This window comes from Pyrgilauda ruficollis, unplaced genomic scaffold (assembly GCF_017590135.1).
Source record: "Pyrgilauda ruficollis isolate IOZ18807 unplaced genomic scaffold, ASM1759013v1 scaffold17, whole genome shotgun sequence".
Classification (NCBI taxonomy): Eukaryota; Metazoa; Chordata; class Aves; order Passeriformes; family Passeridae; genus Pyrgilauda; species Pyrgilauda ruficollis.
The window spans coordinates 884,156-908,786 of record NW_024515875.1 but is presented as its reverse complement, the minus strand read 5'-3'; the positions used below and the strand labels follow the sequence as shown (position 1 = coordinate 908,786).

Sequence of the window (24,631 nt, the reverse complement as noted above, 5' to 3'; positions counted from 1 at the left end):
TCCATGTGACCAAATCCCTGACCTTCTTCCTCTCATTGGTGTCACAGAGTAAGACCTTTGTGTGTTGTTTTACCTTAAGTACATCCTACTTTTTTTGCTTCCCCTCTCTGTCCTACTCGTCACTCTCACTTCCCCTCTGAAGAGGCCTGGGGCCTGACCTAACACCATACTGAAAAGCAGCTCATACTTTTCAGCCTCTCTCGGTCATTTCTGGCTGAGTGAAGGCTGTTGTAGGTTGGACACTATGGCAGCACACTTCAGTACAGTTTCCAGAGCTGAATGCTGGGAAGGAGCTGCTTTGCCTTTGCCCTGTCCCCTCGGGGCCATCGGGACTGGCCAGAGCAGGCTGGGCCATGGCCCCGGCTCTGTGCTCAGGAGCAATGCGAGAGCAGCACCCAGATCACACCCCTGGCCCTTGCCCTACCCTGCCCCCTTCAGCAGTCAGCACAGAAAGAGAGGGGAACAGAAAACCAGAACAAATACTTGGCAATACTGCCTCAGCACTCTCTCCTAGCTGTCAGGACTTTGTCATTCAGGGATTTTTAGCCTGGCCAAACAGGATATTTTTGGCTATCTACGTCAGGAATCAGCACAAAGGGCATTGCGCTCTGCTTCCTACTTTCCCAGCTGCGAACCCTGGCTGCAAGCTAACTCCAAGGCAAGCCAGTGGACATTCCCCAAATCCTCCACCCTTAGGCCATCCCAGAGACTCCCCAGTCTGTGCCAGGCAGCCACTCTCTCCCTCTCCCATGACCCTGCACACACAGCCCTTGGGCTCACGGGGCAGTGGACACAGCCGCCACTGTAGGATGCCCTACAGCCCTTGAACACTCTGACTGACTCACAGGACGCACCTCTCCTCAATGTTTCTTCCATTATTTAAGTAAAAACTCTTCATAAGATAGAGAAGCAATGACCATGCTTCATCTGTCTTCACCCCTTTTTTTAAATGAAGTGGTTTAAGGATGTCCTGTGGGTCAGCTGGGCTGCAAAAACCCTCTAAGAAAGAAGCCTAGATTATGTACGAGCTTTTATTATGTGTCAGGCCTGACACACCAACAGAGAGAAACATCAGGGTGCTTTAGTGCCAGGTCTCATGTTAGGTACAGATCACCCCTCTCCAAATACAAATCACATTAAAAAAATTACTTAGAGTGAATTTAATCTATAAACCATAGCGTGAAACTCCTACCCAACACACAGCACAAAATATAATAGGTAAAACTAAGGGAATTACTATGCAGCTATAAAAATATAAAGGACGTGGTTACAGCAAACAAGACAAACTGAGACGAAATCAGATTAAATGGTTCAAGTAAACTTGCCCTCTTTATTAGGAACTTTGTTTTTCTCTGAGTTTTTGGCTATTTAAATTTTTTTTCTGATCACATCAGGAAACAAGACAGTAGAGCCTTCTGTATATTGTAAGCATTACAATAACATACATATATTAGAAAAAAAACAAGTTCTTTGAAAACAAGTTCTTTCTCTAACATACAGAGTCCTTCACTGCTCCCAACAGAGAGTAAGAGCCTTCCTAACAGTCTAAATATACATTAAATTATCTGGACTTAAGGAGTAAGTGCTTTATAAATGAAAAACACATTTGTGACTGAAGTTTTTTGCTGTTACTTAAACTGTCATGAATGGAAGAATGTTCTAACCCACACTTCTGCAACAAAACCAAAGCAAAACCCCAGTATCCTCCACCCCTCTAGAGGGCAACTTCAAACCTTGGTCTTTGTCATGAAATGGTCACCTGCAGTACATAAAAAGTTGTACAGACACTTGTGGTAAGCAAAGTTTCCATGTCTAATTGCTTACCTATAACAAGTAAAGCAATGAAAAATGGTAATTTAAATCTCACGAAGCAGTGCTTACATTTGCAGATGAAATTAGAAGCAACTGAAAACTTGAAAAAAGGGAAGCTTTTGTTTTTTATCCTCCCTTCTCATCAACAATTCAACTAACATTTTTACTAAATTTCTAGAAGAAAGAAATCAGCCTAAGAAGATACACATGAGAAACAAGACTCCCAAAATATTACTAACTAATATATATAAACTAATATATATAACACTAATATATATAAAATTAAGTTTACTTACTTTATAAATAAATTACTCTGAAATCTAATAAAACAATAAAAGTAGTTTATTTCACTGGAATTTGAGAGAGCTGGATTTTGAATGAAGAAATTTAAAAACAAAAAATATCTAATGAAAGATTAATAATCAAAATGATCAGTACAAGAATGAAAATATAAAAAATAATATGTCTTCCTTTCAAAGGAAGAAAATGCACAGAAAGGGAAGACAGGGCTTTGAAAACCTTGCGAATTAATTTTTTATGTGTTGAGGAAGATACTTAACAGATGCTGAAAATTTCCTTTCCAGTCCTGTTTCACATTAAGTAACTTCAAAAATAACCAACACCTTAACCTAAGTCCCTATTAAAATCCATTTAGAAGTTTAAAGAAACTGATTTAAAAATATTTTATTGCTTCTGTGTTTGCATATCCCATACATGAGATAGATGGTAACAAGATGAGAAGAGAAATGAAAAACCATTCATAGATCACCTGAATGACATCTAAAAGCACAGTGTCCCCAAACATGGGTAAATCCTCAGATTCTTCATTTCTCTTCCTTGTCTATTTCAGAGCCCAAAAAAATAAAATCTTGACCCTCATTCTAAACCAACTGGCAATTTCCCTGAAGTTCATTACCAATAAGTTAGTTCATCTGTTATTAAAAAATTAATCTAATTAATCTAAAGGCTGAGGTTCTACCAGAAGGCAATTAGACACCTTTTCTAATAGCAGTTCTGTTCTCTTTCCCTCAACTGTCAAAGTACTCAAAAGAATATTTTCTTCTCTCTCTGTGCTTGGTAGCTAACAGTGATATAAAGCTGCTGTTGAGGAGCAGTAGCAAGCACTACAACACCCAGAGAAGACACGTGCAGCCACAATATTTTCACACACAATATGGCTTTATGAGTCAAACCTAATGGTCAGTCCACAAATTCAGTAGTTTCCTTCAAAGAAATCTGAAGTCCTATTTCCATGAGCATTATTAGGACAGAGTTGTTATTCAGGATGAAAGACTTTACCTATTATAAAAATCACAACTGGAAAAGATAAAAGTTCATTTTTCATTGTGGTAGTTTACTTTCCCAGAACTGAACTGGTGTGGCCTCTTTTTAGCAGAGGATAAATTGCCATTACCATATTAAAGTAAGCAATAGTTACCTAACACTAATGTATGGGCAGATGCTGTGTGAGGCAGTTGTCACTAGGAACCAGCAAATTGGACCTCTTAACTGCTGATTTGAAAAGCTAAGAATAGGTGCTATTTCAGTGTACACAATTCCTCCAGACATGTTTAAACATTTTTAAATTGTAAAGTTTACAGATGGATAGTACTGACGCCTTTTACATGCTAAAATTATTTATATTTGTTTTTAAACCACTTCTCAGTTGCCCTTTAAATTGAACACAATAAGGAACACTGTTGCTGTAGCTGGCAGCATTGGCTCTCCTAGGGCTCTGGCAATAAGAGTGCAAACTTCCTTAGGAGAGCAGCAACCCTAACAAGGAGTGATACTTTTCTAACATAAAGACATTTTGATAATTTCACTCTGTGCAACCTGCCTATTTGCCTTATTAAATCTTCTCAGTTTGCCCACAAAGACTCAGCTTGGTTTTGACACAAGCCAGTGAAGACTGGCTTTGACCTGAGTGGGACCAAAGATAAGACAGCATGGAACACTTCTCTGCTGTTTAATTTGGGAGTTGACTTTATTACAAACTGTTTTCAAAGTGCTTCTAGTTAAAACTGTAGACAGGCTCAATCAAGTAAGCAGCAGTAAATGCCAGGCCAGGAGGCAGGGAGCCACCAGCTGTCAGCCCAGCAAACCTGGGTCTGTGCCAAGCACATAGATCAAGGCAGCCCTGGGCACGCTTGGCTGTTCGGTGCAGGGTGTTCCACCTGTTGTACTGGCAGCAGTGAAGTTCATGAAGAAATGACACAAGTGCCAGACCCTGAAGAGGAGTCATTGTGTGGCCTTGACCACCAGTGCCAAAGCACACCAGGGGTCCTCAGGTCACTTGGCCTCCCCGTCTTGATTTGGCGTGAGGGACACATCAGAGCCACTATCGGGAGCCTGCCTGCGCAGGACCACAAGGGAACAGCTGCAGCTGGCAGGCAATAGAAACACTTTCATTGGCAAATGAAACACTTTCACTGGTAAATGAAACATTTTCACTGGCAAATGCTTTCAGCTTCAAGTAGGCGAGCCTGCAACTTGCAGAAACTGTCTGAGACAGTCTTTTCACTGAGGTCATAAAACACACATATCCTCACTAATGACAAATCAAGAAGTAGACTGCATCAAAGCTCAAAAGAAATTCAGTAGTACAAGAAACCAAACTAAATACCAGCTATTTGCACTATTTAGCAGCCATCTGTAAACAACAAAGGTACCTAACTAGGGTGCTCAGTTAAATTTCAGCAAATTCTTCATGACTTAATTCTACAGATATTGTGATTGTGCTTCTTGATTGGTGACTTTGGTACACTCTCCTCATGTTTCTAATTAGGACTTTGAAACAAGAACAGACACTATGCTTCTCTGACACACAATTGTAGGAGACATCCCATAAGCTCTGGAATGCTAAGAGAAAGACCATTCCCAAAATCCTTCCCAGGTTTCACACACTGAGCAACAAGACCCTGGCAACAGAATCAGTGTCACACAGATTAAATTAGGCATACAGTGCAGATAACTAGTAAAGCTAATAACCCAAATAGTCTCTTATTGAATCCTGCCAATTTAATTTAAGGTGCTCTCTAATAATCTCAGGTATGAATTATAAGCTTGAAAGAATCAACCTTGCAGGAAGATATAGCCTGAAGAGTCAACGCCTCTTTACCACCCTTTCACAGCTGCCCAGACTTTAAGGCCACCCTACTTATCCTGCATGCAAGTACAGTACCCAGAGTTCTTCCATATCATCCAGCCTCATTCCACAGCTCAAAAGAGCAACTGTACTTGGGCTATAGCAAAAGGTGACGTAGGGACACCCATTTGTGCTAAGTTTGCAGAGGACACACATAAGATAAAAATGCATCTATTTGATTCTTAACAATTACTTCATTAGGGTGCAGGTTATGCGGCAAGTAATGAGCCACAGACATCTCCCAAGCATCCACAAAGTGCACAGCAATTCCTGAGAACATTTTCCTCATGACAGAATCAAGCTGAAAGGAATACCAGTCACTGTTGAAGAGGCTCACTTCTGGCCCAAGCTCCTGAACATTGGCGGTTCTGATGACGATTGAAGTTTTGGGGCTGCGGTCCAGCAGCTGGAGAATGGCTCTGCGGATGTTCCTGAGGCGCCGGATGTACACTTCCACGGGGAAGGTGCTGAAGTGGGACCAGATGGTTATGGCTACGACGGTGTTCCTGCCGCCCACGATGCTGTTGAGCTCGTTGGCGATGTAGCGCAGCTCACTGCTGAACACCGTGGAGAAGCGGATGGGCGGCCCGTGGCAGCGGAACTTCAGCAGGATGTTGTGCTTCAGGTCCACCGACATGAAAGGGCCCACGTTCTTAGGGCTGCCCAGGTTAAATTCCACCAGGTCTGAAAGCCCAGGAGCAAGCGTTAGCGAAAGATGGCACAAGAACTTCAAGCTGTCAACAAGATGCTTGGACCACAGGGCAAAGCAGGAGTAGATAAGGAAATCTGAACATATTTCAAAGAACTCTAAACAGAAGGCGAGCATCTTTTTTCAGAGTGGAGTTTATGTGTGTTGAAATCTCAGGACAGTACATTTGGATTTCATAACGCTGTCGGTGCCTTTTCCAAGTTTCCCAAACTATTTCCTTCTCTCTTGTAAAAAATAAGTTTTCCAGATAGTCATTGTTTACTCTCTGAATCCAGGGTTCCCAAGAACCCTTCTAGCAATTTTAGGACTCCAATAAATTTAAAGATTACTTCAAGTTGTAGGAATTAAGGCAGCTCAAAGACTGTATTCCAACACAACTGAAGTGGTTCAGGGGAAAAGGATGAGGGAGGCAGGAATATTTGTCTACTGAAATTCTTCTACTTAAGTAATTTGAATAATGAAAAGGGCCCCAAAACCTATATATATAGCAATGGAGGTAATTTGCTTCTTCATTCCAAAATCTCTCCTATGACTGGGATGCTGCAAGGTCTTACAGAGGCAACCCAAGTGATTTCCTGCCATGCCTCCCGGGGTGGCCACCTTAGCTCATGACCACAGCAGCAGTCCTGTTACAAGGACAACTTTGAAGATACCTGGTTGCCCCATTTACAAGGGGCATGTTTTCAATGTCTGCTCAAACATTTGACCATCTGCCAGGGCTTCTGATGAGGTTTTACCTTTCCTCTTCCTTTGTTTTGTCACTGGCACTCAGTAAACCAGCTCTGTGTCTGAGATGTGAGAAATAAGGCTTTGTAAGGGTCCTTAAGGACAAAGCTAAATTTAAAAAAATTACCTGGAACAAATGCTGTCAAATATTCAAACCACTGCCTTATTGTAGAGTCTCCAAACAAGTGGACGACTTTTCCTTGTAAGCACTCAGTTATATCATCTGATTTGTTAAAATTATGGATCCAATGTGTTCTGGACCTCCACTGGTCTTCATAATAATAACCAGAAGGGGAAGCTGTGGGATCTTCAGGTCTGCCCATACTGCTTGAATCTGTAAGAGAAAAATCTTTTGAAATTAACATGCAACCAAAGCAGCCTCCATAATCTTCACCGGCATGTAGTCAGCAACTGCTGACAAGAGCTGGGTGGCCGATTATAGTTAAACTTGGTTTAAATTAAACGGTATCTCTGCCGCTAATATAAAAACGTATCTGGCACCTTTCTCCCTGCGCTAGACGCGCTCAGTGGCGGGTGTTTGCCCGGCAGACAGGAGCGGAGGCAGGGAGACCAGCGGAGCATCTTCCCTCTCCCGGGGCGGAGCCCAGCGCGGCGGCCGCCCTGCCGCGGCGCACTGCTGCCCTCCAGCGGCCGGCCTGCGCACGGCAGCGCTGCTCGGCGGGGACACCGACCCCGCGGGGACAACCTGGCAACACTCAGAGAAACATCCAAAAAACCCGAAATAAACCCACCAAAACCCCCACACAGACCGAAATAAACCCCCAGAAAACTACTCATACGGAATAACACATACCTCGGCACTCTAGAAGAGTTAAGTCTGAACCATAATGCCTCCAAACCCAGAAAATGCCAGAATTGAAGCTATGACCAAAAAATGGTGTATATGCCATTTGAATATGATAATTATGAGAGTCTCCAATTCCATGGATTTCGTACTTTCTGTCTGCTATCTAGCCCACTCCCCATTTACTGCCTGGGACAGGCAGCTCCCTGAGGAGCAGCTACACATCAAGGAACCTCTGTTCCATAGGATGCCTTTTTAACTCGAAGTAGTTGAGCAATACCTTGCAAGCAAAGGTATCAGGATTACAGGAGATTACTGGAAGAGAAACTGCAATCTCATGGTTATATCAGCCAAATATTGTCATATTTCTCTTAGTAACCAGGGTGATATTGTACATCAAAGTTCTGTAAGGCTGTTTCAGGTTCCTCCTTTGCCATTTGTGTATTCAAATACCTCAGCTGAACAAGCATGGAGATCTTTCCCAGCACAAACACCAGCTCCATGGAGCAGACACTTCCAGCTGTCTAAACACTTCTGCTCATCTTGGTGTGGAGACTGCTAAGAACAGTCCACGCCCTGTCCCAACTTACAGCTGATTAATAAAGCACACCTTGCCGTGGGCAAAATCATGCCAAGGACTGTTCGAATGATGTTAAAAGTACAAGCTCCAGAATTTCAGAGCCCAAAAGCATCCTCTGGTAGATGCTTTATTATAACACAGACAGAGCCAACCATAACCATCTTTCCTAATAAGCATTTTTAATTGCTCTTTTCCTATTCAATATCCTCTGCATGTTATATTAGTAGATGTTAACCTTAGAGGTTAGAGGATGCTAACCTCCTTAGACCTCACAGGGACAATAAAAAGCAAACTACTATTACGTTTGTATAACACAAAAAATATTATCACAATTACCACAGAACAAAGCTATCAGAAAATTCTGTCTCTGGATGATTATTTAAATCTGACAGCAGGAACAAGGAAGAAAAAGAGAACCCAGCTAATAATGTGGATTCATCCAATACCTATAAACAGGAGAAAGGAAAAAAAATGCTTTCACATGGTCATGCATTTAAAGACTAATTCAGAATGTGAATTCACAATTTGAGTTTTTTTCATTCTAAGTTTTGATGCAAAAGCAATTCAATTTTTTACCTTTTAGATTGATTCTTATATATATATATATATAACAGTGGTACTAGAACAACTTTTTGGTGCCCCACAGTAAATCAGCATTTCAAATCTGTGTATAGTATCATACCAGATTTGGCCCAGAATTCAGAATTGACCCTTACTTTGAGATTTTGTAAAAGAGAATGAAAGCTCCAATCTGAAGTTAAAATACAAGGATAGAAATAAAAACTTGTATTTCAGAAAAAGAAAGGTTTTAAAAACTTGATCTACATTTACCACCATGCAAAAAGAACAACAGCAGAACAATGAGTTTGTGTGTATTATCAGTTCTAACAAATCCACACATTCACTAGCATTACACCAATGAGTTCAGTCTATTTATTCAGAGACTGCTGTACTTGGAAGGAATTTCCCTGAGGAAATGTGCTATGCCTATCAACCCTTTTTAACCCAGCATTAATTGTCAGGACATTGTAGGCAGGCTTTGATCATTGTTAGCTCCTGGAAGAGAGGTGACAATCAAATTTTGAATTTGCAGCAGTTTCTGTCAGGAAACATACAGGATAAAAAAAGCAACAAAAACACATCAGGTAAAGGATCTGGACAAAGAAAAGAGGTGGAGGGTAAAGTGCTGCAAGCCCTCCACTGTTTTTTTAGTGAACAATAAAACTAAAACCAAGAAATGCTGTAAGTTGCCTTCTGCTCAGACTTTATTGCTCAGGTCAGTAACTCTACCTTAAAAGTCTCTTATAACCTTATGAAAAAAAAATATGAAAAGTTTTCATTTAACAAATAATTCTCTGTGTTTCAAATTTTATGCAGACTTTTTAGGAGCATAAAAAGCTTGTTTTTGGATATGAATGAGATAAAACCTCTAAGTTCATTTTAGTACAGACTGTCTTTGTTCTGTTCTTAGAAAGGACACAGAACAATTAGGTTCTGGTACAGAACTGTAGATTCTGACATCCTGTGGTGACACAAATTATAGCAATACTTAAATGCAAGTTATCAAAATCTGTTAGACAACATTCTTAACAAAGAAAGAAATTAAGAAACACCACACAGCTGTTTTCATTAAATTGAGAGTTTGGTAAGCAGTTACTCTAAGACATTTTACACTGTGAGTAAATGATAGTGGGAATAAAAGACATTTTTGGCAAGAGAACAAACTTCTCTCTTCTTTTGATTTCTTTTTTTTTGCTAATAATCCCATTTATGTATGTAATTTCAGAAAAAAAAATTCACTATTTCTGAACTTGTATTAAAGTTAACACCCAAAAGCCTTCATCATCTCAATAGAAATCTGATACTGATTTTTTTGCCATGCTAAAAAAAACCCCGAATTATTATTTGATGCCTGTTGTTCTTTTTATAAATTTAATTATTAATTACAAACAAGAATCTTTTGCAGTTCACCTTACCTGTAAATGCCTTGGCCACAATGACTGAATCAGGTCCACTGGAGAGTATCGGCCTTTTGATATTCACGTCACTTCAACAAAAAATGAACACAGCAATATTTGTAAAAGTTACTGTGAAACTTGAAGGTAATATTAATCTCTTTTTTTTCTTACTCCACTTCAAATAAACATACAGTACTACACATTTTTACTCTAAGTTTACTCTACTTCCTACAGCTGAATTCATTCCACATTTACTTTGAGACCACCATTGCTATTCTTGATCCAAATTCAAAATTTCATGGCACTGACACAAATCTTATGCAAGCTTGTACTGACACAAATCTCAATAAAGCAATCAAGCTGTAAGAGGTCTGCAGGAACCTTTTGGGGATTTGCCCCAAAGATGTTCCCAGCTTACAGAACTTCTGGGGACAAACCACTGCAGGGGTACAGGGCCACAGCAGCAGCTCCCAGCTGACTAATACTAAGACCTTGTTCTGCCTTTTCCTACTGTTTTGAAGAAAATACTTGTCCTTTTTTTTTTCTCCATTTAAGAAATAAATTATTTGGAATTTTTTTAAGCCACTTTGGTCAAGGATCTCAGAGCTGAATGAAACAAACAAATAAACAATCAAAACTAAACCAAGAAAAACACCTTTCCCATTCCCATACGGAAACATCACTAATAAATATAAGCTATATTTTACAGGTAGGCTGGCAGAGACACAGAAAGTCAAAAGACCCACTTACAAACTTGATATGGAAGAGCCAAAAAAAAACCCCACTGATGCTTACTTTTTATTTCTGGTCTTGGTTATGAACAAGCATACACACTTTCCTAAATTACACTATTTGGAACTGCTACCCTAAAATCTTTCCCTATTTAGGCCTCAAGTGAACATAGTGCCAAAAGACTTTCCTACAACATCTTTGTTGGAGAGCAAGGCATTAGCCTACAACTACAACTGTGACACTACACAGTAACTAACTTTATCTAAATTCAGCTGTGTAATTTCATACAGAAGCAGTTCTGTCACACATATGCAGGCAATAAGAGATGGCTCGGGGTTTTTTTTTAATGCTGAATGCAGAAATAAAATATGACTGTGAAACTTGTCAATTTAGTTTGACACTTGAAATAACATGCACAGATCATTTCCACTTGCATGGGTATTGCTCAGCAATTTGTTCTACCAGGTGTATTCTTTATGAAAATTGTTTCTAAGATTTGAAAGTCATATTGAGCAACAAGGAACACATTTAAGAAAATTTTTGATGAGGACAAAAACAATTGGTAATTTCTGTAAAAATGAGCCTAAAACCTGGATCCTTTTTGGGTAGTTTAGATTTGGCCAAAAATACTTCTCAAAGCATTGTTATTAATATTGCAGGTGTAGGTACGGAAACAGAAAATAAGGAAACAGTCCCCCAAACCACCACCAGATTTAGACAGCATGCTCCTGTGAAATTTAGTAGGGTTGAATTAAAAGCACAGAAAGAGAACTACATGCCAAGTTTCTTTAAGATTGCTGTCTAAGATTCTTGCACAGCTGAATGGAGGGGAACAGACTATTCAACAACTAACACCAAACACCTGGTCCTGCAGATACACTCCTCCTCTAAGACAATGTGTCATATTTAAGCAATAGGCTAACGTTTGTATAAAATAAACCCAAACAAAACAACTTGACTGAACATATATAAATTCAACAACATACAAACCTTTGGAAAAAGAGGCTTTCCTCTTGTGTCAGAAGACCTTTCAGATATCCACCTTTGGCATGGTTGATTCGGCTGGCACAGGACAGTTTTCGAGGCTTGTAACAGAACCATGGCTCACCCGTGTAGAGATCTGTGAAGTTACAGACTGGGAGACCTCCAGGCAAGCAAACATTGCACTCTGTAGTCTCTGAATACCTCCCAGACTTGAATGAGCTTTTGAAATAGACTCTGTCTGGTCTTTCCTCTCTTAAACGCAGGAGGACTTGGATTGCTTCACTTGGATGGACAAGTGACACAGAAACTTTGACCTCTCCCGGCCAAAGCAAGGTAAAGAAGACTTTGTAAAGGCCATTATGGCAATCTACAATCCTTCCTGCTGCTCCAGCTTTCAGCCCAGGAGAGTGAATTCGTGCTAGTAAATAGTCTCCACCATACTGCTTGGGTTTTCCTTGGAAATCCTTCATACGAACGAGTACCTCTAACTGATCACCCACCTTGAAGAACCTGCTGGGTTTCACAATCACAAAGTCACTGTGTGTGGGATCAGTGCTTTGTGCAAAGTCGATTTTGCCATCAGGGGGCTTTGGCCACTGTATTGCAGCAAGCAACGATTCCTGCTCCGCTTGTTCCCTTTTGGACAAGGTCTGCTGCGTGTACCCACAGTAAGGCTTCCTGGTGGTTTTGTCTGTCTGTGACAGAGCATGCCGGACATTGTTTTCTGTTATCCAATTCGATCCTGAAACTGTGTCATCATCCAGGTGCTGGGGAGAAAAAGATTACCTGAAGCTGTGCTATGAAATGAAACACTGGGAATAATGGATACTTTGTCAGGAAATGTTCCCAAGAACCAGGCTTTGCTTCACAGAGCTTTGAAGCTGACCAAATGAAGCAACTTCACTAGAAGACCCAAATCTAGTACTTTGACCGTGAAATTTCTAAGGAAGCAGGTGGGCAGCCTGTAGTTATTGTGCTTTGGAAACAAGCATTTAAAGAGATCACATCCAACGTATGGCAGTGTTTCAGCTACCAGTACACTCTCCAAATACCAGCAATGGGAAAAAAAATGGCAAAAGGTGTTACAACTCATGTTTCCTTTTCTTCTGCAGTAACATTTTAGTCTTGGAGCACCATGAGTTCTAATAGCTGCCCCATGTAATGCAAGGAAATGCATGCTTCCCAGTAATGTACACGTTAAAAGAAATAAAAGAACAAAAGCCCAGATCCTCCTGGGAGAATGAATTCATGAGCCAGTTGGCCAGCAAAATAGTGCAGGACAAGCTAGGACTAAACAGGCAAAAAACCTGCTTGTTTATTTGAAAGATTTTAAAATCTATATACAGCTTCTTCTAGCAGCAATTGAAACAGCAAGCAAAGCATCCCCTAATCACACAAGAGTTTAAAAATTAAAATACTTAAATACAAAACTAGACTAAGAGAGGAAGCTTCTGCTGCAACTTGATAAAACTGTATCTTGTGAAAAAAAATCAGTGTCCAAAACTCTATTTGCATGTAAATGACTGCAGATACCATCTTCTTAATGACATCATGTAATTTTGCAGGTTTGCACTAGGAAAATTTTAAAAATAGCACAGTCTAAGACTCCAGAGGTACTCATGAGACTTCTAATCAACAAATTAAGAAAAACCCCTTCAAATACACACAAAATCAGCAGTTAATGAACAATTAATTACCAGGTACATATAGTAGGACTTATCCATAGTTCTATTTCATAAAGTAGGAAAATAGTTTTTCAAGCAAAGATTAAAATTATACAGTGTACCATTCATACAGCACCAGATGATGTGCTCATTTATATTTGAAAGATTGCTAAAAAATTCAAACTACATTATTTGAAATCTTTAAAAATACCATTGTACTTACCAATACCCCAGTGTTTTCCATTTACTTCCTCCTTAACTAACTGCTCAGTAATATACTAGAAGTCACGGCACTCATATTAAAGTCTTATTCATTGTTATAAACCTTTCTTAGGCCATGGAAATAGCAGCAGTGTCTTAAAATCATTTGAACCACACTGAGATTCAACAGACTTATTTAGAAGAAAGGTAAACCTAACAAGCAATAGAAACATATAAGTTATTGAAGTCTGCGACATAAATTGGTTTTAGTCAGCTTTAGAGTAAAAGGATGAGCACATGAGGATGTAGGATGGATACACAAAATCTTCTTTGTTTGATATCCAAGTTAACTGTAAAACCTGAAACTGTGAATTGCTACACTGTAGCTCTAAAGCATAAATTGACATACACCCTCTATACACCAGATGTTAACATCACAATAGAAGCTTTTGCTTCAGTTTCATATTCCCACCCAGGATTTAATAAATTTTCCCTGAAGGCTATAATTCATAATAATTTTTGTTTACCATCGCAGCAAGCCAAGCTGCAGCAAGCCAAGCTGCAGATGTATGTTGCACATTACTTTTATTAGTCCAATAAATTTCAGCCAAAGCTGAGAGTGAATCTCAGGCACAGTTCTACTTTAAATCTTGCCTACATACATTCTTGAATTAAGCCAAGTTTCTCTTTTTGGGTATCTTCACAACTTCTTCCCTTCACTTGCTCATGCATATATATATATATATATAAACACAGAAAATACTGCATGGAAACATTTTTAAAAGTTACCTATATATTTTGATGCATCCAATAAGCCAGCAACAATGTCTCAGCAAAAATATTTATGTATTTTCCTAAAGAGGAGTGGAAAGGGAGAATATGTGTTATGATTAATTGTTGTTTTCAGTGTAAGTGCCCAAGAGAAAGTTTCAGGTTTTCAGTTGGTTCTTCGGGTTGGTGGACATGGGAAGAACAAATCCTTTCAAATTAAGAAGAGATGGTAATCTAAAACAGCTTAAAAATGGATGTATCCCTAATTTTAATATTCTATACATTTCCTCAGGGTTTTTAACCCAGTCTTTCTGTCAGAGATGTAGAGATGCCATTTCTGCCCTAACTAGGCTTTCTGAAGTCTTTCCAGAGGCATACCTATAGCTTTCAGTGGGAAAGGGTGTAGAGAACACCAAGCCAACAAACTCATTCAGAAAACAAAATATGGTTTGAGATCTCCAAATCAGTCCACCTACGCAGATTTTTAGCAGAGCATAAGGCCAAAGCTCTTCTTGTATGCAGCTGAGAACAAGGACATGCACTGTCACTTCAACATCTCCAGGTTATGTCCCACTAAGCAGAATAGATCATACCACAAATATTTCCTCAGTCTATCTTCAAAGGGCCTGAGGGGGAAGCTCCATGAAGGTAAAAACAGAGCTTCTTCAACATCCTGAAGGACCATTCTTTCTCCAGCATCCTTGTTCATCTTTACAGCCCTCTTTCAAGCCCAACCAGGATCCTGTATTGTTGCAGAATTATAAGCTTGTGTGAAAATAAGCTAGACCATGTATGCTATTCACAGGAGAAAATATTGCACAGATTCTCTTTGCCAGTAAAGGCAGAAAAAGCTTCAGAATCAATTAATACACCAAAGACCCCTGACTGGAATATAAAAGCTTTCCAAACCAATCTTCCTTTCTTAAGTGTTTCCCAGGCTCAGCTCCAAACAAGTACTTAAGTTCTCCTGCCCCTACGGATACACAAGGCATGCTCTGAGGTAAATAATTCGCTTAGTTTGTCCCCACTCCATTTCCTACTCCCTCCTGGCATTTCCAAATCTCTCTGGCTCCTCTCTGTTGTCATACTGAGAGTGTGCAGAATGGAGGGCTTTCTATTGTAGTTAGTAGCTAAACTAAACAAAATTCCTTTATGAAAAGCAGATAAAGAGCATTTCTCGAGAGTGCTCTTCCTTTATGACAGAGATTCTTTTAGTGTTCATTACAGGCTCCATGTTGGATAACACCTGCTTTGCTTATTTCCATGTATACTCCATTCAAGGTGTCATGTATCTTAAGTGCAATTCCCAAGGGGGGTTGTTTGTTTGTTTGTTGGGCTTGAGGGGTTTTTGTTTGTGTGGGAGGAGTTAGTTTCATTTTTTTGATTTTTTGGGGGTTTTCTGTCTTTTTTTTTTTTTTTAAATTTACTGCATTTTGAAGCTAACCAGAACCCAAATGTGACCACAAAGTAATTTAATGGCTATCTGCCAAGTAACACAGGCAGAACAGAAGAGATTACGTGTCAGTTAAGCACAAATAAATCCACTAGCAATTCCTGCATTAGAGATGCCATGAAAAGGCAAAAAAGGAAGATGTATTTTTATGAGAACTAATGGAAGTTTCATTAGTTCAGCTCATCTCCTCAGCTTTTGGCATTCTCACCACCAACTAGGCAAAAAATAGATACAACATATAGATTAACCCCGGCAATAATGCTCTCAAAGATATTCTAGATGGTCACAGAGTACTTGGGAAGATCTGCAATGAACACCTGTGTGGCAGCAGCTCTCTGGCCACAGAGAGCAGGTACAGGCCTTCCCAGGCATTTTCCCTGGGGAAGGCTATGAGAAGCTGTGAGAAAGCTCAGAGAAAGAATTAAAACAATACTTATTTCCACTTGCTGCACCTGTTGCTAGGCAAATGCAGAATGTGTTATGGAGATTTGTTTACCAAAGGGTGGTGGTGTTTTGGTTGGTTGACCAATGAGGTCAAAGCTGTATCAGACAGGCTGGAAGGGGTTATGGGTTTCTTAAGAATATAGTATGAATATAGTATGGAAGAATAAAGCAATGGTTCAGCCTTCTACATCACAGAGTCAGTGCTAATTACACTCGTGTCAGGGAGACAGACCCCTGCGTCAACACACGTGTCCTGAGTTAAACACCACAGTGTAGGAGGCTGATGAAAACACTGAGTATTTCCATTGCTGCTGAAAAAGGGGAACTCCACCTCAATGCCCAGTATCTTCCACCAGATGTTAACTCCTGCCTTGGGCTGAACAGCTGCTGCAAACCTGCATAAGTCACTGTCACTAGAGCAGGAAACAACACAGGAGATTCCCAGGCAACAGGCACAGTGGGGAAATAAAAGTTCCAGGAGATAGCATCTGAATCTGAGCAAACATCAATTCCTGAAAGGTCAGTCATCTTATATTCAGTAATTTTACACTCCAGGTACTTTATTTGTTGTCTATGACAGATATGAAATCAGTTCTCTATCATTACCATCTCACAGCACTGAGTGGCTGCTCTAAGTGTCAAAAGCCAGTCTTCAAAAGCCATCACCTGGCAGTCAAATGTTCCAGAAATAATTGGAATAAGATAAAGTTATCTTTTGTAGGCACCTGCAGCAAGGATTTAAAACTTTGTTACATAGTTCTTTTGTTCAGTTTCAGCTATCTGATTTCATACTCTCCTGGCAAGAAACTTCCCTTCTCCCCACAGACTCTCTTTCTAGGTGCTTTTAAATAAAATACCACTCACAATCAATCCCAAAGTGGTTCTGTCACCCTAAAGGCCACTGGTACAAATACACAAATCCTCCTGCATCCTGAGAGCATGATGTTTGGGTAACATCCTGATACTTCACAAAATATTACTGCACATTTTATCTTTCTGGCTATATTCACATTAAAAAATTCTAATAAAATAAAACCACATTTCTTCTGGTACTGTGTGATCACCATGTGACCTCAAGGGAATAGTTATTCCATAATAAAAAGCAAAGTAAATAAGCTGGCTACCAAACTTTTTGTGGACAGCTTGTTGAGTTTTTTAAACACAAGATAAGAAAAGTAAAATTCTGACATGGGTATGACTACTGGGAGGGTGTCATCAGTAGTTTAAGAAATTAAGAGAAAACATTCCAACACGAAAAGGTATAAAATCCTAAAGCAAAAAAGAAGGGACACTAGCTGACAATTCCCTTAGATCTTGAGCTTTAGCCAGCTAGGTTGGATGATTTAGGGATGAGAAGTATGTCTCATGCATTTACAAACACATTCTCAACAGTAACCAACAATAAGCTCTCCTTCCAGAGCCTGGATAGATTTGGTTACAGATATTCTGTGAAAGCTTTATAAGATATTTTTCAGGCTTTGATCTCTGACTGAAAAGAATCAGCATAAATACCTATATTAGACTTCCTGGAAAATTGAGCCAAGACAAATACAGGAGCAGGTCCATTCAGAAAAGTCATGACAACAGAAAGGGTTAGAGTTGCATGTTAGAGTGTCAAGATTTACCAGCAAAACAATACTTAACTGAGGTTAGAATATCAGATATGTAAAGGGTAACAAAGCCACAAAGACACTTATCATGGACAGTGGTCAGAAAAAGCACAGAGCAAACATCCAACCTGCATTTTCTATTTCACTCTCAAAGCCCTGCCAAAGCCCTTTTCTCTAAGAAATGTAATTTTAAAATGGAAAGAAAACAGTTTAAGATTCTGAATATCAACACTCCTCAGGCAACATCCTAGGTCAAAACCCAAAACAAAATAAAACCACAGAAAAAGAGCAAACAAAAGCTACCTCCTACAAACAAAATGGATCATGCTAACTTGAACCAAAAGTCCATCAAACACAGTATTTTGATTGCCAATAGTTTTTAACAGCAGGTATATGGGAAAAGAAGACAGATCAAACATGCTGTGCCATTTCCTCCTGTACACTTAACACAATTTCTAGCACTTTATGGTTTAGATTTCTTAAACACTAGGGTAAACATCTTAAGATCTAGTATGCCCTAATGGACTTTTCTTCTGTGCATTCATACAGATTTTTTGAATATACGCATTTAGTAACTACAAAGACTTACTGCAAAGATTTCTGCAGCTTTGCTGCAATCCCTAAAAATATCCCTGCTTCCTTTAAAATCAGCATCTGCAGTTTTTATTTAATGTGTCCACTAGTACTGGAATATGTAACAAACACTCCTTCTTCAGTTATTGATCCTGAATCACTTGTGGTTTTAGACTTCCCAAACATCTTCCTTATCCTTACGTGATCCTCTTCCAATTCAACTGTATTTTTGTGTGGGGTGAGGGGGCTTTACAGCCCCTCTTTTGGATCATTTCATTTGGGCATCACTAGCCAGGAGGAAGGAAGATTCTGCAAGCAGCATATACACAACTTAAAAGCATAAAGCACTTGCTGACTGGCTGACATGCACAAGGGACAGCTATAATTTAACAAGGTGTTAGGCTAAGCATTACAATGCTCACCCACCAAATGCAGCGCTGGAAGGCCTGGCCAGGCAGGCAGCCAGTGGGCAGGGTCAGCCTCCAGGGCTCCTGCAGAGAGGTCCTCATCCTCCTTGACTTTAATCTGGGGTTACTGACTAAGCAGTTTGAAAGTACCTCTGCACTGAAGTGAGAAGTAAACTGAAGAAATATGCAAGACAGACACAGCAGAGGGAAAAAGGGAAAGGTAAATATGCAAGACAGACACAGCAGAGGGAAAAAGGGAAAGGTAAATAAAAATTGCATCAGTACAGGCCGGAGATGAACAAGCTAGTGACAGCTCTGCAGAAAAAGACCTAGGGACTGCAGGAGACAGCAAACTCACCATGTGTCAGCAGCACAGCATTGTGGCAAAGAATTAACAGGATCCTAACCAGATGATTGAGCAAAGTTAGTTTTCCTTAACTTGACCATGGTGAAGTCACACCTAGAACACTGTGTCTGGTTTTTGGACAACCCACGCCAGAGTAAAGCTGGCAAGACCAGCTAAGAACCCTTGAGATGCTTAGACTGGAGTGACACTAAGGGAACCAAAGCATTTTTTTAATTCTAGAGAAGACCAAAAGGGAACATAACTGCAGTCTTTCACTAATCACAGGGGAGTCACAGAGGAACTATTAGAGCTAAAGAGAACCTATTAAAGTACACTCTAATTGGATAAAAGGCAACTACCTTTTGCACTTAAGGCAAACATTCTTCCCTCTAAGAGAGATGCAGCATTGCAACAGGCTGCCTAGGTAGGTTGTGAAATATGAGTGTACTTGAATACGCTCGGAAGTCAAAATACCCTGTTGCAATCCAAGCTAACTCTGATGCTAGCCTTTTTAGGAGGGTGTTGGATTAAATACCTCCAGACATGCCTTCAACTATGAATTTTCTGTCATCCCAATTTATAGCTAAATGCTGTCAGTCAGACAATTCTAACCTCACACTCAAAAGCCAATAATGTTGCTCAAGCCATCTTGGAGAAGAAAGAGGCTCCACTTACCTCTAACTGAAAAAAGTTATGGACCAGCACCACAACAGCCAGCACTGCCATGAGCAGGCAGAAGAGCTGCAGTCTGAACGAGTCACGCCACATGGTCCATTCGTGCCTTTCCCTCCCATGTTACACATTGCCATGGCTTCCATTCGCCACAAACATAATGTCATTTCGTCTCAGCAGAGCACAAGAGAATTCAGCTGACTTCCACTTCATTCCTGCAAGTGCATTTACAAAAACTGTATTAAGTCTCAAAATGTTACTAGAATTAAAGTCCAGTTTTGCACTGAAAGCTTACAAATGGTGGGACAATAACTAGTACAATACAACAGTCAGCATAGATTATTTTTTTGGAGCTAATCTGAACAGTATTATCTATCATGTTACATAATTCTCTTGGATCTGCCAAAGCAAACCCTTATCAGAAAGCTGGTCTCACCTGTAGTGGATACCAAAAAAAAAAAAAAAAAAAAAGGCAAAAGAAGAGTGCAAGATTTCATTCTGGCAATCAAAAAGACCAAAACAAATAACCATCACCCTATTTATCTGTTAGGCCACACCACCACTGTCCAGACATTACCAGACTGAAACAGAAATTCGTGGGTTTGGACATCTGCCATTAACTTTTATATCAGAAACTTCTGGGTTTCAACATCTCCCATTAACTTTTATAGCAGAAACTTGCAGGTTTAGACATCTCTCATTTACATGTTTACACATTCTATTAAGTTGTTATTAAACACTGGTGTCTGCAACAAATTTGGATAAGCAAGGTAAAACTTATTTCCTCCAGTTTTCTGCTTGGGAAGAAGGGAAAAATAAATCAACTGTAGCATTAAAGAGGAGATACCTAAAAGAGTCGAGAGCACTAAAATTTAACTTCAAGCATCATCTATAACATTACATTGCATCTTCCCTGTTTTGCTTTTTTATAATTCCTTTTATTTCAGGTACTCATATGCAGCTCTAGAAAATAAAAAAAATAAACTTCTGGAAAGAATACAATGTGTTGGGATTCAATGTTTCTGGTTCTTTAAATCTAATAACAGTACTGTCTTTCATAAACTTTAACTTTCATACAATATCATTCCTTTAAGGTTGCTTGATGACTGATCTACTATAAAATCACAGACTTAACAGCCACTGATAAAGTTCCCAATGCTTGTTCAGAATGACTCTTAAACCTTCCTTTCTTTCTGAGAAGGACAATTTTGATGCAGACTTTTTTGCAAGCAAAAAGGGCACCGTTCTTGCAGAAGCTCTAAACTTGGAAACAGAAAACAGATGGCAAGGAGAGGCACTCAAAAGACACCAATCTCTCCAAACCTGATATCCTCAAAGCAGCATTACTCATACTACCATGCACCAAGAGCAACAACATAATCAAATGATTACATAAACTTTGTATAACTTTCTATAAATAGTATAACTGAGAATTTATGCAATTAAGATAATATAACACACAGTACCTATACTTTTAAGACCATATGAAAAATGCTGTGTAAACTTAAATGAAAAAATGATATATTAAATATCAAGATTAAAAAATGCATACAGACTAGAAAACTGAAATACATTACTGGTATAACCAGGACAGCCTTAAAATAGACCACACATCAAATTGCTTTACAAGGATTATAGGGATTATAACTTCAAATGCTTTGCTGAGAATTAGAGAGATTGTATTTCTGACCAATGAACTAGAATTGAAAGAGCAAGATATCCACTAAAGTGAAAGTATCAAAACACCACAGAAACACAGCTTTGTTGGAACAGTTCTGCACTAATATGAAATTTGCATAAAACAGCAGCTTGGGTCATAAATTGGTACTAAATATACCTAGAGTACATCAAAATGCTAATTTAAGAACATACATGTCCATTTGAGGAAGAAAAACAAACACATTAGACAAAACCAGAATTTTCAATTCTATTACTGAGAATTCTTTCCACATCACTGAAAAGCACAAGACATTGAAAATGTAATGCAATTTCATATGCCTAAAGTTTCAGATGTAATTTCAGATGCCACAAACGCTGTTCCATATATTTTTATTCAAAGTTTTCTGTATTCTGTAGATGCCACATGCCCTAAAACATTTAAATGTATAGGTTTAGAGCTTTCTTTATGCTAAAGGCTTACAATACTGCCAGTTTCATCACAACTAGTGAACAATTGATCCCATTCATTTTTTGTATAAGGGAAGCCCATAAGTACACCAAAAAGCCTTAGGACTTACCCTACTCCTGAAATGTCCTCTGAAGCCATTCACACAAAAGGCCAGATAACCTTGGAAAAAATACATTAAAAAATAAATAGATCTGTAGAAATACACACAAGTATTTCTCAATAAAATTTATACATTAGTGGTTTGCTTACAGTGGCACAAAATAAAATGGCAGTTACAACTTTTTACCTGTAAAATCACTTCAGTTTCTACAATGACTCAAGGATTTTGTTGAAGTATTTTATTCTTTTAAACTTCAATGCTGTGCACTTGAATTTTCTGCTATTTATTGCTAAGTATTACTTCTCTTAGCTTTGTTCCATGTTACCATGTTACCCAATGTTAAAAACAAAAACGGATTTAATGACAATTTTATGAATACGTCATTAAATTATGCTGCATGCTCCATCACAGGATTGTTGCTTTGGGTTTTTTACAAGTTGTCAATTACTGTCAGCTCTCTATCCCCACAGCTCTCTAAGCCAGCAGCGTTACAAAGGCAGGTATGAGTGCAACCTCTCCAAATTCTGTCATGCAAATCTCCAAGGCACAGAGGAGCCGCTGCCTCTGGCGATGCCCAAACCATGTCACTGGGGCACAAGGGCTTGATGTTCGCGTGGCTGCCAGCACGTAAAAACAGATTTGCTGCTGTTTTTCGCAGATTCCGCCCTGGTCCCCAGGGCGCGGGGAGCTGGCAGCCGCCAGCCCGCTGATTTTCGGGGGACAGCGCCGCAGCCCCCGCGGCGCTCCGGCCGCGGAACACGGGACCGGGCACCCACGAGCCACGGACGGGGGCAGCGAGCAGGAAGCACCGCTGCCGGCAGTGCGAACCGCACAGCTCTGTTTTATTGCTTCAAAGGTACTTTTTAGGATGCCCCGGGATGGGCATCCCCGGGGAGAGGCACAAGGCAGCCCCTGGACCGGCAGGAAGCACCTTCAGCCGCCGCCTCGCTGCAGCCCGAGCGGCGCGGGCAGCGCGGCCCTGCGGGCGGGCGGACCCGGCCGCGACGACGGGGGACCCGAGCAGGGCATCCGCCAAACCCGGGACCCCGACCCCGCACCCCCCTCCCGCCCCGGGCCTCGCCCAGCGGCCCCGAGCCCACCGCCGCTCCGGCTGCCCCGCCAGGTTTTCCTTCCCCCCCGCTCCCCAGACGAGCCGCGCCAGGCCGCGCCGCACCGCCCGCGCCCCCTCACCGCAGCCCCCGGCGCTCCCCCGGGCCAGGCGGCGGCCTCGCCCCCGGCCCGGAGGCGCTCGCAGTAAAAGCCCGGCTCCCGCCGCCCCTCCCTCCTGCCCGCCCCTCACTCAGCAGCGGCGGCTGCCGCGCCTCCTCCCGCCCCGCCCCGCCCCGATGTCGGCTCCGTCCCTGCGGTAGCTGCCGCAGCCTCTGTGCCGAGAAGGGGCAATGAAAAGGGAAACAGACGCAAAACCCAACAAAAACAACAACACCGTCCCTGTAATTTTTGAGCCACCGCAGGTGAAGCCTAAGAAAGCAGGATGTGGGGAGGGTGGCGCGGAGCCAAGCACTATGGCCTGGGTGGCATCACCATGGTCCCCGGCCGCCACCCCAGCCGAGGGAGGAGGCTCTGACACGAAGCAGTAGAGCAGGTCAAACGCTGCCGAGCCTGAAGGCGAACGCAGCAGGAAGCAGCAGAGGCGGCGTTTTGGACAGAGAGAAGGTTGTGGAAGGAGAGTCTGGACCTCTCAGCAGCTGCAGGGGCTGAGCGGGGAATACAGGCACGGCCCAGCACAGCAGAACTGGACAAACGCAGCTGCACTGAGGGCAGGACTTCAAGATGCTTTATGAGGACACGCACACAGTCAGTGTTGAGCTTTGCACCCTGCACCACAGCCGGGTGGCACTTTCAATCTGCAGCACATCTCACATCTGCAATTAGTTCTGTAAACACTTGTAAACACTGCATAAGTTTGGGAATGCCAAAACACCTGCCAGAAAGCTGCCAGAATACAGCTCAAGAGCTTGAGCTTATTTTTCCTAAGGAATATGTGGGTTGCTTAAAACCAGAAACAAGAGAGAGCAGCTGAAATATTCTTGTGAACACAGTATTTTAGCCATTAGAAATTGCCTACTTCTGTCTTCTGCCCCAGCCATAGCTATTTTGAAGAAGTGATCTTACCTCTATTTTTCTCCTTTCTGCCTCTTACAACAGTGGTTACCTGGTAGAGATAGAAATCAAAATCTCAACAGGCACCAGCTTTTATTTCTATTATACACTGTAGGTCAAGAATTGAAAGACATCTATCTGGCTGTACAAGCAGAACATATTAAAAAGACAGTATTTTGAAAGATTATTGGTACTGATTTTTCCCCCTCTCAATATACAAAGCCTATCAGTTCTATAGCAGTTTCATTTGTCTTCACTCTTCCTTCATGAGCCATGCAGTGCATCAAATTCCCCAACAAACTCTGCAGCTCAAAGTGCAACCTAAGGCAAAACTTGTGTGCCAAATTCCAAGCATTATTCCATCTCCTAATATATCTGGAGTGATGTTGGAGTGAAGGTATGGAAGGTGACAACAGTGAGAAACCTGTCACTTCTAAGGAAATAGGTACTGCTATGCTATCTTTTGACACATTTTACATTTCACCTCCCCTCAGAGATGGGAAGTGATCCCCACACCACTTCTCTCCATAAATTCTTCAGTTATCATTATAGTTAGTCTTGATGAAGGCCTAATAATGAACTAAATATGCCTTTCTAATCTCTAACATGGTAAGCACTTTTGCACAGGGGCCAGAAACCAATTACTCTGTGTTTGCCCCCCTACTCTACCAAAAGTCCCATGTAAAA

General features: G+C 40.8%; 1 protein-coding gene across 1 annotated transcript; it reads right to left on the bottom strand.

Moving 5' to 3' along the window:
• Positions 1–1,281: 1,281 nt before the first annotated feature.
• Positions 1,282–23,089, bottom strand: NXPE3 (neurexophilin and PC-esterase domain family member 3). The gene is made up of 7 exons (XM_041464052.1): positions 23,015–23,089; positions 21,833–21,882; positions 19,599–19,810; positions 11,461–12,221; positions 9,757–9,827; positions 6,523–6,729; positions 1,282–5,644 (listed from the first exon to the last, which is right to left on the bottom strand). The coding sequence occupies exons 3-7, from the start codon at positions 19,689–19,691 to the stop codon at positions 5,094–5,096; spliced, it is 1,683 nt and encodes a 560-aa protein (XP_041319986.1). The 5' UTR covers positions 19,692–19,810; positions 21,833–21,882; positions 23,015–23,089; the 3' UTR covers positions 1,282–5,093.
• Positions 23,090–24,631: the final 1,542 nt, after the last annotated feature.